The sequence below is a fragment of the Phyllopteryx taeniolatus genome, chromosome 10 (genome assembly GCF_024500385.1).
Source record: "Phyllopteryx taeniolatus isolate TA_2022b chromosome 10, UOR_Ptae_1.2, whole genome shotgun sequence".
Classification (NCBI taxonomy): Eukaryota; Metazoa; Chordata; class Actinopteri; order Syngnathiformes; family Syngnathidae; genus Phyllopteryx; species Phyllopteryx taeniolatus.
In genome coordinates, this window is record NC_084511.1 from 8,463,699 (window position 1) to 8,478,157 (window position 14,459).

At 41.1% G+C, this 14,459-nt stretch overlaps 1 protein-coding gene across 5 annotated transcripts in view; it reads right to left on the reverse strand.

The window, feature by feature from the left end:
• The window catches only part of macrod1 (mono-ADP ribosylhydrolase 1), a 181,902-nt gene that overhangs the window by 55,032 nt on the left and 112,411 nt on the right, over positions 1-14,459 (reverse strand). For all 5 annotated transcript variants that reach the window (XR_009790446.1, XR_009790447.1, XM_061787462.1 and 2 more), the window contains exon 4: positions 12,941-12,970. Coding sequence is in view for 3 of the 5 variants with exons in the window: in XM_061787462.1 (XP_061643446.1) it covers positions 12,941-12,970 (30 nt within the window). In the remaining 2 variants the exon portion in view is untranslated. The remainder of the gene's footprint in view (positions 1-12,940; positions 12,971-14,459) is intronic.

Consider the following 14,459-nt stretch of genomic DNA (forward strand, 5'->3'; position numbering starts at 1 on the left):
CCAAATACTTCAGAAATACTTGACTTGACTTTAGACTTGGTAGCCAACAGACTTGACTTTGACATGAACTACATGACTTGACAAGTCATCTTGTTTAGTTGTAAAGGAAGGAGCTCCAAAGATAATAAAATTTGGATTCAAGGATTATTTTTCTCGATGAAGTTTGCAAAAAGAGGATGGCAACCTGCATGTCTTGCAACTCGCGCAATGAAGACACAACAACAACGACGTCGAACTTCATTTGCCACCACAAAACTCACAAAGCTAAGCTAATTTAAAATTTTAGCTAGCATTAAGTTTCATAGACTGGTTTGGGCCGATTAAAAATAAAAAATGTGATTGTGAACGTTTTAGTACAGCTAAATAACGTAACTCGGGGTGGGACAGTTATTGATAATTGTCTGAACTTTGCGTTCATAGGCACACAAACCCTAATCCTAACTCTTTTTTTCTTCTCTCTCTCTCTCTCTCTCTCATTCTCTCTCTCTCTCGCTTTCTCTCTCTCTCGCATTCTAGAGTAGAAATTAGCACCTAAAATATGATGCCAACCGCAGAATGCAGAAGAAGTGAAGCTGCGTTGGTAAGGTGGAGAAAAGAATAAAGAAATGTTGCAGAGACGTTTGCGGGTATGACAAAAGAGTCAGCACTAGAAGATGCCAGGTGCGTTATACTTTAGGTCTGCTGTCTGGGATCACTTTGCATTACGATCACGGCGATAAGAATGTTGACAAAAGTGTGTTCCACTTGGTAAGTACAGTACAAGTAGTGAGTGGCTACGTGTGACTCTAATTTTAATACTACTGAACGTATTTATTGAAGTGTTACCATTAAAATTTCATCTGCTTTCGGGTCTGTGATAAAGCTGTCTGCACCGTTTTTAAATTTGAGACCACATCATAGGAAACAGAACCTTTGATCTAATGACAATTGACAATTGTCCAGAGTCAGTGCTTTTAAATAAATTAACAAACCCGACTGAGTGATTTAATGAAAGTAGAGGAAACAGGAAGAATGCAGATTTTGTTCACATTCCTTTTTTTTTTTAAGGATGGCAACAACTTTATGTCATCTATTATTCCCTTATTTATGAATCTCTTTCATTCTCCATTAGCCCCTTAGGTATAAATCTAATTATATTTGACCAACAGATAACAGTCTTGGCTTTTGCTTAATTGTCTTCTCTTAAGAACCGCAGCAGTTACAAGGCTGTCATCACAAAGTACACAGCAGAGTTTGTTCAGAAATAAAGTTCAGTTAAATTGAGTTTGAAATGCAACCTTAAAACAATTCAGTGCAATAAATTAAATCAATCAAAATCTCAAGGTGTGAATACTTTTTTTTGTGTTATGGGTTATTAAAAAAACAATGTGAAAAAAAACATTACTACTGCAATATATGTTGCGACTGGAGCAATATCTTATGACTTGACTTGCGACTTGCTTTAATCAAGTAATGACTTGACTCGACTTGCTTGAAATGTAGTGGCGACTCGACTTGACTTGCTTGATTTTTTCCGACAGTGAGTTGGGATTTGCTTGAGACTTGAAGGTTATGACTTGAGGCTTGCTTGTGACTTCCACATATGTGACTTACTCCTACCTCTGGTTTTTAGAACTCAAACAACCTTTTCTCTCAGTACTTCTCATGGTAGTCTCACTCAAATACAGTAGAACAGGAAAGTTTCTGAGCAAAACCAGAATAGGAAAAGGCCTTAAATGTATTGCCTGTTCACAGTCATACTGGGCTTGATACATGCATCATTATTGACGTATTTCTTGGTGCAGCTCATACCAAATTAGCATGATCACAGTGTTAAAGCACCCTGGTTGTTCATACCTCAGTGGCTATGATGCATGCAAATGAAGTTCATGAACTTGTTGACAATCAGCCATAATTGGCTTCACCTAATTCCACTAACGCACATCTACACATTATCATGAATTAGTCATGAATTCAGGTTACAATTCATTAAAGTCACTGAAACTCATTTCCATATTTAAAAAACACAACAGAATTCATTATTTTGCCTCCATCACCATACATGATACCACCTCAACGATTTGTACAAATGAAGCTTGGTTCTGCAGGGACAAAGAGATGTGATGGGGATATTAGGAATAAACAATGCGCCAATGGAGAGGCGCAAACAAAAGACAGGAGGGATTGAGGGGCATGGTTGAACAGAGACAAAAAGGTTTGGAAGGGGATGAAATGCAGGTGTACAAAAATAAACAAGGCATGAGATGAATGTTTATTCATATTAGGAGAGAATGGAAGTGAAGGATAAATGGATGGGTTCAAAGCTGGGGACACATGGGGGTTTTTGGCATCTATGCCAGGAAGCCCAGTGACCAGTTATGTGTAATCATGTCTCACTGGTTTAGTATTGACTGAAGGGAGCAACGGGTAAGTCGAAGAAACAGGGGACAGAGAGGTGATAAATGGCAATATGCTAAGCTGGCACGAGCCTGCAAGCCACCCAGGCAAACCACACACAAACACGCACACACGTACACCGCGTGAAGTGTTACACGACAGGGTGAGTATCACCATCTGCAAAGCCCCAGTTCCCACCTTTGCACACACTCCAACACACCGGTAGATTGACATTAGAGTAATACCAATCCTGAGGTTTGTCCTGTGGAATACTAATACGGCTGCCCTTGTCAGTTGACCTCTCATAGGCCAAACGCGCTGTCCGTCAAACTAATGGGGCGGAACGCTGGCATATTGCTTTCCCACAATCCCTCAGCGGAGCCAGGACACTCATTTACCTCAGTCAGCTTGTTGCCATGGCAACATTTCAGACGGGTTGGGTGGTAGAAACACATGTGCACGCAGCTGCGAGTATACACACACATACGCACACACACACACAAATGCTGCAACGTATTAAACTTGCACATGAATACACACACACTACACACACTGTGCTACACCAGCTATGTCACGGGTAAATTTATGAATGCGGGCAAGACACTAACAAGCACTGCCTCTACGCTCCTTCTCTCATTTCTGCACCCCAAAAGCAATCTTCCACTCTGCCTTCATTCACAATACATGTTATCTGGTTCATTTTTCAGAAGGCCAAGTAGACAAGCCTATCCACTCTTGCCCACACACACACACACTCACTGACACACACACACACAAACACGCACGCACGCACGCACACACGCACACACACACACACACACACACACAGAGTCAAGTAGAAAGCATCAGACACAAAGTTGCACTACAGCTGAAGCACATCCAGCACAATGTATCAAACCTTTGATTATAAATGTCAACGAGTATAAAGTGATTTTAGCTCTGCCAGAGAGGCCCGGAAACTAGATATTTTTCCCTCACTAAATTAAAATACTTAAAATGCAAGTGAAATATATATATATATATGTATATATATATATATAAACAACCATGCAGGAACTAGTGTGTTATTGAATAGTTCACATCCTCATTGCTCTGCCCCTGTAGACACAAAGCAGGCTCTGAGATGGAAAAGAAATTGCACAAATAAGTGATGGGTATCTCTGTTTGATCAGCAGGTTATTACTGATATACAGCAGGTCACAAGAGGAGCATGAGCGAGGTGGTGGGTTGAACAGGTGATTTGCTGCAAGTCTGACTACAGATATATTTGTGTAGTAAACCTTGAAGATGAGGCTCTGGATTATTTCCCTATCCCAATAAAACCAGCAAATGCTTTATGCATGTTAAATGAGTCACAAGAAGATTTTCAACCAGGCAATGTGACAGAGGACTGGCATCACCATGCTTCAAATGATTTCTGACTTGTGATGGCTGGCTGGTTGGATGGTTTGTTGGAGAACAGTGTGTAACGAAAACATTCACAAAAGCTCGTCCCCATTTGTGCCCCATGAGCTCGAAATGTGACTAGTTCTGACTCTACATGGCCCTAAAGCCAAGGTGCAGCCTCTCTCTTGCTGTCCAAACACAGGGTTTCTTGAAAATCAGGTCATTTTCGACTAATCCAGCTGAGAGTCATGGTTGGAGAAAGTAAAACTTTCCAAAGACTGATTTAAATAAATAAATGCCTTTGAGGAATGGATCACTGCCCGTGGAAATGTGACTTCATGTGGCTTGGATTAAAACTTCCAAAAAGCCAAATGAAAAGCCCTCCATGGAGAAACCAGAACTGGATAACTCTTAGCGAACTCCACCCATCACCCTGGTACACAGTATAATACGACATTCATGCAATCGCAAATGAAGAAGCATAGTTGTGGCAGTCTGCCATTACTGTCTCTCACACACATACACACACACACACACACACACACACACACGCACACTGCATCCGGAAAGTATTCACAGCGTTTCACTTTTTCCACATTTTGTTACGTTACAGCATAATCCCAAAATGGAATTAATTCCTTTTTTTCCTCATAATTCTACACAACACCCCATAATCACAACATGAAACAAAAAAATAAAATAATAATCATAATAAAAAAACTAGGACCTCGCATGAACATAAGCATTCACAGCCTTTTCTCAATATTTTGTTGAAGCACCTTTGGCAGTAATTACAGCCTCAAATCTTTTTGAATATGATGCCACAAGCTTGCCAAACCTATCTTTGGGCAGTTTCGGCCATTCTTCTTTGCAGCACCTCTCAGCCTCCATCAGGTTGGATGGGGAGCGTCGGCACACAGCCATTTTCAGATCTCTCCAGAGATGTTCAATCGGATTCAAGTCTGGGCTCTGTCTGGGCCACTCAAGGAAATTCACAGAGTTGTCCTGAAGCCACTCCTTCGTTGCCTTGGCTATGTGCTTAGGGTCGTTGTCCTGCTAGAAGGTAAACCTTCGCCCCAGTCTAAGGTCCTGAGGACTCTGGAGCATGTTTTCATCCACAACGCCTCAGTACATTGCTGCAATCATCTTTCCCTCAATCCTGACTAGTCTTGCAGTTCCTACTGCTGAAAAACATCCCCACAGCATGATGCTGCCACCACCATGCTTCACTGTAGAGATGGTATTGGTCAGGTGATGAGTGGTGCCTGGTTTTCTCCAAACATGACGCCTGGCAGTGACGCCAAAGAGTTCCATCTTTGTCTCATCAGACCAGAGAATATTCTTTCTCATGGTCTGAGAGTCCTACAGGTGCCTTTAGGCTAGAGTTGGGCATCGAGAATCGAGAATAGATTGGAACCCGGACTAATATTCCAGTTCTCCCGGAAACGTCCAAATTTAAATTTAATTTGTGCCCAACGGTGGCGGCGGTGAACAAAAGTGTTCTTAGGTTTGTTAAAATGAATGACCAGTCGTCTCAGTGCAACACTTGGAATACGATTATATTGCGCAAAGGAGCCTTTAACGATGTGTAACATCTGAGGCGCTTCGAGCCTCAGCCTACACCGCGCGGAGCTTCAGTGAAGTCAACTCAACTGGGTGAGTGAAACAATAAAATACGTCTATGCCAACATTGAGACAGCCCACAAGGTAAACGGTTGGTTGCACTTTTGCACAGATGGTTTTTAGCGTTTATTTTAGTCTTCAAACCAACGTAAGAGCCGATGACAGAAAAAAAAGCTTAACATTGAGCTAAAAAAAATAAATAAATTACGAAGACCCGGTAACCTGCCTCGCGGGGGAGTCAGATAATGTTGGCTTTTACAGGCACTTTAAAAGGTCCTGCTGTCTTACCCAAAGTCAACTGGGATAGGTTGACCCTGAATAGGATAAGCAGTATAGAAAATGGACGGATGGATGAATGAGATCGGAGTGCATGTTTCCACAACAGGGGGATTATACTCCTTAATCTCCTGATCTTGTAATCTTCAAGATATCCTGACAGTTGTCCAGAGCACCCTGCTACTCTTCTGCAGGGGTCACAATTCTGGTGGAGTCCACATGGTTTGTGGAGCATGAAGCCTTAGATATCATGCGGTGCAGTAGTATGGCATATCCGAGCCGTAACCGTAAACCATATGGTCCCTAAGCACGGAGAGAGCTGTGTTTATGTTCTGGGCCTAACTTCCAACACATTCGCAGAAAGTGTTGGGCTTTAACATGGCTGATCTACTGTCGCACACCCTGTAAGTAGTTAGTACAGTATTTCTAGGCACAGGAGTGGCATTAGGACGTTCCAGTTTTGGAGCCACAAAATCACAGAGCTTTGGACATGGAGTTGTGTATTCTTGGCAGATCCCCAATGGGTGCCAAAAGAGGTTTGCATCAGTGTGATATGGATGAAATATAACACCTTGTTGAGCCTGGTTTTTAAACAATAACAGCTTGTTTTATAAACAGTATGACAATTACTTCTGAACAGTAATGTCTAAAAGTACAGTGGACCCCCGCATATTCACGGTTACGCATTCTGCGGAATCACCTATTTGCAGATTTATTATTATTATTTTTTTTCCCAGTGGTGGGGAACCAGACCTGTATTTCATTCTTATTCAATATTTTTGATGGTATTTTTTTCCCAATGCAATTACATTGCACTTCAAATATTAGCAGATTTTCAGGCCTGGTCTTTATCCCCCGCGAATAGCGGGGGTGCACTTTATTTTGATTTGGAAGGCTGCAACAGCGATTTGTAATGTCTGTAAATTGAGCATTTACTGCAGAACTGAGATTTGCTCATTTCAATATGGGACTAGTTGGTCTATATTCCACACTACACTGAAATGGGACTTGATTTGTGATTTGTGAAGCGATCTCTTGAAAGTGGAGTTAAAGCTATATTATGTAACTTCTGTCGGACCCTAGGCTAGAATTCAGTATTACAACAACGGAACTGTTGCGGCGATATGACGTTGTATGTAGTGGTTCTACAATATTCTACCACACTTTTATTCTAAAGTCACTGATGGTGTAGTGGGTACATTTGCCTGACTTTGGTGCGGGCAGTGTGGGTTCAGTTCCCACTCAGTGAAGTTGTGAAAGTGAGTGCAAATGCCCTGAGACTGACTGCCGACCAGTTCAGGGTGTAGTCTGCCTTTCGCCTGAAGAGAAGCTAAATGCATAATTTCCAGTATGTAATTTCCACTATCATATCATTTTCAATGCACCACCATCCGAATTATGAAAGCTCAAACACTTAAAAATACAGTAGGATGTCAGAGTAGCTGACAGGCTTATTCAGCATTGTGTCATCTCCTCTAGTAGTAGCTTGGGTGAAAAAAAAGTTACATACGCCAGCTTTACTTCTATAATGTTGGCTGTGTGGAATCGATAACGCAGCAAGGAAACATTTATTCCACTTTGGAGTGAACCTTTTCAATTGCTATGGTATGCAGCAGGCTTGGGTTAACAATTTTGGAGCATTTGTTTGTAGCATGATCTGACTCCTTTAGTCCTGCCAAGTGCTCCGAGCCAGAGCTGTCTTTAGTTTCTAAATGTTTCATTGGTTAGTCATTAATTTTTTTTGTCTGCTGCTTGTTGCTGAGCAGGTACAATGCATTGGTAGAGACAACACAATCTAACGAATATGGCCGAGCAATGGGGAAATACATAATATCCATAATTTCCAACTACTGTGCTGTTTAATGTTTTGCATAACAGTATTGTTTCCTGTGGTTTGGGAAAGTAAAATTACCACAAACCTCAAATCATTTCAACGCAGCACACATGCCTTAGATAAATATCGACAACCAGTAAAATATAAAATATATATCAATATACAGTGACCTAGAAGATGATGCAAATATAAACCTTAACGTGAGAATCTTTGCCCCAGAATCATTGATAGTATTCATTCAATACCAAAAGATAGCAAAAATGTGTAATCTGAAGTCCTGCCTCTGCAAAGACAGCTGTGGTTTTACCAGATATTATTCGTATGATATTTCTGACTCCAATATGGAATTTAAATTGGAACGACAAAAAAATTGATGAATAAAATTCATGGCAGGACAGTTTATTGGATTACGTGACATTGTCTAATACTACATTATGAAACGGCTCCACTGAGTACAAATCAGAAAAGGGTAGCTCAGTATGTTAAAATAAAATTGAAATGATGTTCCTTCTCCTCTGAAGTAAAAAAAAAAAAAAAAAAAAAAAAAAGTCCAATAACAGTGATTTACACCTTCCACTGAGTAATGTTCCTTGATGTCCAGAGCCTCGAAAGTTGATGGCAGGCAGAGCTAACATAAGGCTTCCTTTTGGCACAATAAAGTTTTGACTTGGGATGTAACTACTCCTTGTGGTGCTTTAAAGGTTTAGTAAAGTAATGCCAAGCCCATGTGGTTATATAAACCAAAAATGAAAGATGGGTCGACTCTGTTGCAGTAGCACTGGCGGGATCGGCAGACAGCTATTCAGCTAAGGCTTGTGGGATCCTGTCCCAACTTTTAAGCAGTGGCCTTCACTCTAATTGATGTCAATTCTCAATTGGCATGTGCATTATACATGTGAAAGAAGTTGAGTACCCTTTTGCACCCTACTAGCCTTGGCTCTTTCTCCTCAGGGGGGGGGGACAAAATAAAATGACTACTTTTTTTTTGGGCGACTAATACCATATAATTCCAAGCAGCATTTGGTCAGTACATTGTATTTGTGTATTGTCATTATTATTATTATTGTTATTATTACCATTGATATTGTTATGGGTGTTATATTATCATGAGTAGTAGTTGTAGCAATAGTAGTAGTAGTAGTAGTACATAGATGCATAAACTGTTCGGAAAATATTTTAGTCACACAATGCTTCTTCTTTTCCTTTCGGCTTGTCCCGTCAATGTGGAGGATGTGGAAGCTGGCTCTCGGGACGTGGAATGTCATGAAACCATACTGTTGCTCGCAAATACTCACTTCTGTCCTGAGTCTAGCCTCCACTACTGTTTCCCATAACTTCATTGTGTGGCTCATTAACTTTATTCCTCTATAGTTCCCACAGCTCTTCACATCACCCTTGTTCTTAAAAATGGGTGCCAGCACACTTTTCCTCCATTCCTCAGGCATCTTCTCACCCGCTAGAATTCAGTTGAACAAGCTGGTCAAAAACTCCACAGCCACCTCTCCTAGATGCTTCCATACCTCCACAGGAATGTCATCAGGACCAACTGCCTTTCAATTTTTCATCCTCTTTAGTGGCTTTCTAACTTCGGTTTTTACGAACCATTGCCACTTCCTGGTCCACCACACTTGCCTCTTCTACTCCTCTCTCATTTTCCTCATTCATAAACTTCTCAAAGTATTCTTTTCATCTATCCAGCACACTACTGGCACCAGTCAACACATTTCCATCTCTATCCTTAATCCCCCTAACCGCCTGCTCATCTCTAGCCCTCTGTCTGAACTAGATTTTTTCACCTTCTTTAGTGTCCAACCTGGCATACATGTCATCATATGCTTCTTGATTGGCCTTTGCCACCTCTACCTTCACCCTACGTCACATCTCCATGTATTCCTTTCTCCTCTCCTTAGTCCTCTCATTGTCCCACTTCTTCTGAGCCAACCTCTTTCCTTGTATGATTTCCTGTACTTTGAGGTTCCACCACTAAGTCTCTTACCAGAAGATACACCAAGTACTCTCCTGCCTGCCTCTCTGATCACCTTGGCTGTAGTGGTCCAGTCTTCTAGAAGCTCCTCCTGTCCACCGAGAGCCTGCCTCAGCTCTTCCCGAAAAGCCGCACAACACTCTTCCTTTCTCAGCATCCACCACATGGTTCTCTGCTCTGCCTTTGTCCTCTTAATCTTCCTCCCCACCACCAGTCATTTTACACACCACCATCCTATGCTGTCGAGCCACACTCTCCCCTACCACTACCTTACAGTCAGTTACCTCCTTCAGATTACATCATCTGTGCAAGATGTAATCCACCTGCGTGCTGCGTCACCATATGTTCCTGCCTCGTCTGGAAAAGTGTTCACAAAAGCCATTTCCATCCTTTTTGGAAAGTCTACCACCATCTGTCCCTCCAGATTCACATAATGCCATGTGGCAAAATTTCTATTGCATTTTATTGTGCGCATACTCTTACTATCTTTTGTGTAACATGTTCAGACTAGGCCAATGAATTATTTTAACAGGATAAACTACAGTAAGTGTTCGCAAAATTTGTAGGACTGGTTAAATCTGAGGTAATACCTCAGAATAATCCAGACGGATTTACAGTGTTTTGTAAAAATAGCTCTTAAACTGCTCAGCCCATTTGAACTCTGTTACTAATTTTGTTGCTAACCAAAAACAGAAGCACCTATCAATGCACAGAAATGATATAGAGTGTGGATTCTTCTTCTCCAGTTTCCTCCCACATCTCAAAAACTTACATGGTAGATTAATTGAAGACTTGAGGACTACGAATTGCCCATAGGTGTGAATGTGAGTGTGAATGGTTGTTTGTCTATGTGTGCCCTGCAGTTGGCTGGCCACCAGTTCAAGGTATAATGTGCCTCTCGCCCAGAGTCAGCTGGGCTAGGCTCCAGCCCACCTGTGACCCTAGTGAAGAAAAATGCGATATGGAAAAGGGATGGATGGAGGAATGGATGGATGGGTTCAATATGTTTGCAAAAAATCTTTAAAAACTGTCTGTTTTTAAATATTTAATCTGCCTCAATCCAGCCTACCTAGAATTCTTAATGTTTCTCTGATTTTTCTCTAGTGTTTGTCTTAGTTGACATGTCATGTATACATGGTGGGCCATAGGTTTCAATTCATTGGGTAAAAACAATGAATGCACGCTTTTGGTTCCTCACTGCTCAGTAAGTAGAGATGTTCACCAAACGATTATTTGATGATTTTTATTTGTTTCCCCACCCGACTATGCTTGTGAATCCATCTGTCTCTGGTGACTGCGTCACAAATACAATAGGGCCTTGATTTCGTTGTCATCATCCCTCATTCCCTCCCATCCTTCTCTTTGTTTCATTCTCCCCCTCTGCCTAATTAACACCTACAATGGGCTCTATGTGCCTGCGCAAACCCCAGAGGACAGGAGGTGGAATAAGAGACAGAGAGAGGGAAATAAATACGCCAACAAAGCAACAAGAGAAGTCAAATTTTGGCTGAGTGACGTCAATATCAGTGACATGCGGGTGGGGTGAAACAGGGGTCTCCTCCGGCCGAATTAAAGCAGATGTAGTGGTTAAATGTAAAAGCAGCTAAACGTGACAGTAACGAAACCAGAGCGAAGAGCATAAACAAGTTTAATGAATTCACACAGTGCAAATAAAGTGTGTATGTGTGTGTGCGCGTGCGCATGCGTGTGTGTACATGTCTGTGTGTGTGTGTGTGTGTGTGTGTACGTGCGTGTGTGTCAGCCTCTAGAAACCATCTGTCTTCATAGACTCATCAGGGACTTCCAGGACAACATCAAACGACGCCACTGACGTGCATCTATGTGCATATATGTGGGAACTACCAAAGAGACTGTTGTTGATTTTTATGGCTTGAGGCCTGGCTGGTATATATCAGTGAGAGTTCTTTATGTGCGTGTTTCTGTGAAGACTTACGGCTTCAACCAAACAGTTCAGGGGAAGACATTGGACTTTTAAAAGCATGCAAATGCACGAGCCTACACGGTTATAGTGGTGCCTTGAGATACGAGTTTAATTAATTCTGTGACCACGCTCTGAACCCAAATCACTCATATCTAAAATCATCATTCCCTTTCTTTGAACTGAATGGAAAGACCATGAATCCATCACAGCCTACCCCCAAACAACATGTTGTAATGTGTTTTTGTAAGGAATAAATAGTCTGTGGAGAGAAAAGTGACATGACTGGTTCTCGTCTCCATCCCAGCTGACTCTGGGCAAGAGCCGGGGTACACCCTGAACTGCTCGCCATCCAATCGCAGTCTATATGCTGTTGTAGTTTATAAAAACATACATTAATGAAATAAATAGAATATATAGAATGTAAAGAATTAAGTAGGTTTGTCACACTTTGCATCAATTGAATGGCCATTATGCTGCTGCCCGCCTTGGCCACCTGTGGAGAGTACACAACAGACAGACGGATGCGCTGTAAATGGACGTCAAAACGGTATAGATGTCTCAGCTCCTCTCAGCTCCTCCCAGCTCCTCGCAGAGGATAAAGAATAAATGATTGTGAGTTCTTTAACAGTATATTGAATGTCTAAATGTGTTGCTGCACCATCTGTGTTCCACTATCAGTTGCTTAAAGGGTTATACTGTACACGCATTAAGTTAGTATTAAGGTAGTTGACTAACGGCTAAGGTACATGCTTGTTTTAAAGACGGATGTAATTCTCCTAGTTTAGTTTGATAGTAAACTTAAACTCAGAGTGGCATTAAACAGCTTGAAGCCTCTTTTTGTAAGAATTGTTTACTATTTGTCAGTTCCACTTATTGTGAACTGTTGAGGAGTTCACTGCCACCATTCAACGCTCGTATCGCAAGTGTGCGCTCGCAAGTCAAAGCATAAAATTGTCTGATGACAGCTCATTTCTCAAAAACCTCGTAAGTCGGGTCACTGGTATCTCAAGGCACCAGTGTACATGCATGTTTGTAGCTGCACAATTTTTAATGACATCATGAAAAAAAAAAATCACACACTCAAAGGGGAAGTTTAAATATGGAAGTCACAAATTTGCAAGTCCCAACAAACAGCCATTGTGCACGTTGTTGCCTCAGTAGAACAGATTTATTGCAAGTATCGATTAACCACAGACACCTTACATTACGCAGACATCGCAAAGCACTGAGTCGACAATACACTGAAAAATGGCTGTTTATACCCACAACACTCCACATCTATTAATGACTATTGACTGCACACACCCTCGAGCAGAAAAATGGACAGCAAAGAGGAGACTGCCACCAAACACATCCTCATAGAGTAAATTATGCCGCATCAACATATGAAAAGATCAACATTTTTAAATGATTTGATGACCACAATTGACTGCTTTCACCACAAAGCCAATCAGACCTACAACAAACAGTCCATATGATTTATGACTTACATAAACTGTTCAAACGGGTTATGACTTACCTCCACCTCCTCCAAGCAGAGTCTGGTTGGCTGAAACAGACAAGGTGAACGAATTACCATTAATCGTCATCCAAGTCCATTCATCAAAATAATAGCAAACGATCATACTGTAGAACAAAGAATCTTTAGAGTTTAATTGGGATAAAAAAAGCTCTCAGGAGTCTGGATCTGAATTGTGTGTTTTATCAGATGCAAAAAAAAAACTTTACATAACAAATAATTTCTAAATTAGGATTGTGAAACACTGGGGAAAGTCTATGCTCTACGAGAGGAAAAATAACCATCCAGACTGTTATGGACGCAAAGTTCAAAAGTCAGCATCTGCGATGGTATAGGGCTGTGTTAGTGCCAATGGCATGGGTAACTTAGACATCTGTGAAGGCACCATTAATGCTGAAAGATACATACAGGTTTTGGAGAAACATATGCTGCCATCCAAGCAACGTCTTTTTCATGGACGCCCCTGCTTATTTCAGCAAGACAATGGCAAACCACATTCTACACGTTACAACAGCGTGGCTTTGTAGTAAAAGAGTGCGGGTACTAGACTGGACTGCCTGCAGTCCAGACCTGTCTCCCATTGAAAATGTGTGGTGCCATATGAACCGTAAAATACGACAATGGAGACCCCGGACTGCTGAACAGCTGAAGCTGTACATCAAGCAAGAATGGGAAAGAATTTCACCTACGATGCTTCAACAATTAGTGTCCTCAGTTCCCAAATGTTTATTGAATGTTGTTAAAGGTGATGTAACACAGTTGTAATCATGACCCTGTCCCAGCTTTTTTGGAACGTGTTGCAGCCATAAAATTCCAAGTTAATGATTATTTGCTAAAAACAATAAAGTTAATCAGTTTGAACATTAAATATCTTGTCTTTATTGTGTATTCAATTAAATATAGGTCGAACATCATTTGCAAATCATTGTATTCTGTTTTTATTAATGTTTAACACAACGTCCCAACTTCATTGAAATTGGGGTTGTACTCAGTGTGAAATCTGGTCCAGTTGAACACAAACCTTTTATTCTGTTGTATTATAACAACAGGTACACACACAGTTTGTGCCTTCTGCCATCTAATGGAAGCACATTTAACTCATTCACTGCCGTGGATTTTTATATTTGTTAAATGGAACCCAACTGTTCACGACCATTGGCAAATATTTACGTCAAGTACCGTAATTTCTCGTGTATAATTTCCCCCCACACCCCCCCAAAAAAAATGTCAAAAATCACTGGTGCACATTATACATAGATATAGGGGAAAAATGGGAAAATTTTATAAATGTATGCCGCCATCTAGAGGTTATGAGAAAGGTGTACACTTTCATTCTAATATGCCACCGCCACCTAGCGGTTATGAAAAAGATGTAGCCTACACTTTCATTCCAATATGACAGGGGTACGTATGACTGCATAATATGTACAGTTGTGCTCATAAGTTTACATACCCTAGCAGAATTTATGAAATATTGTTTTTTTAAATATGACTGATCACTGAACAACAACGATCATTA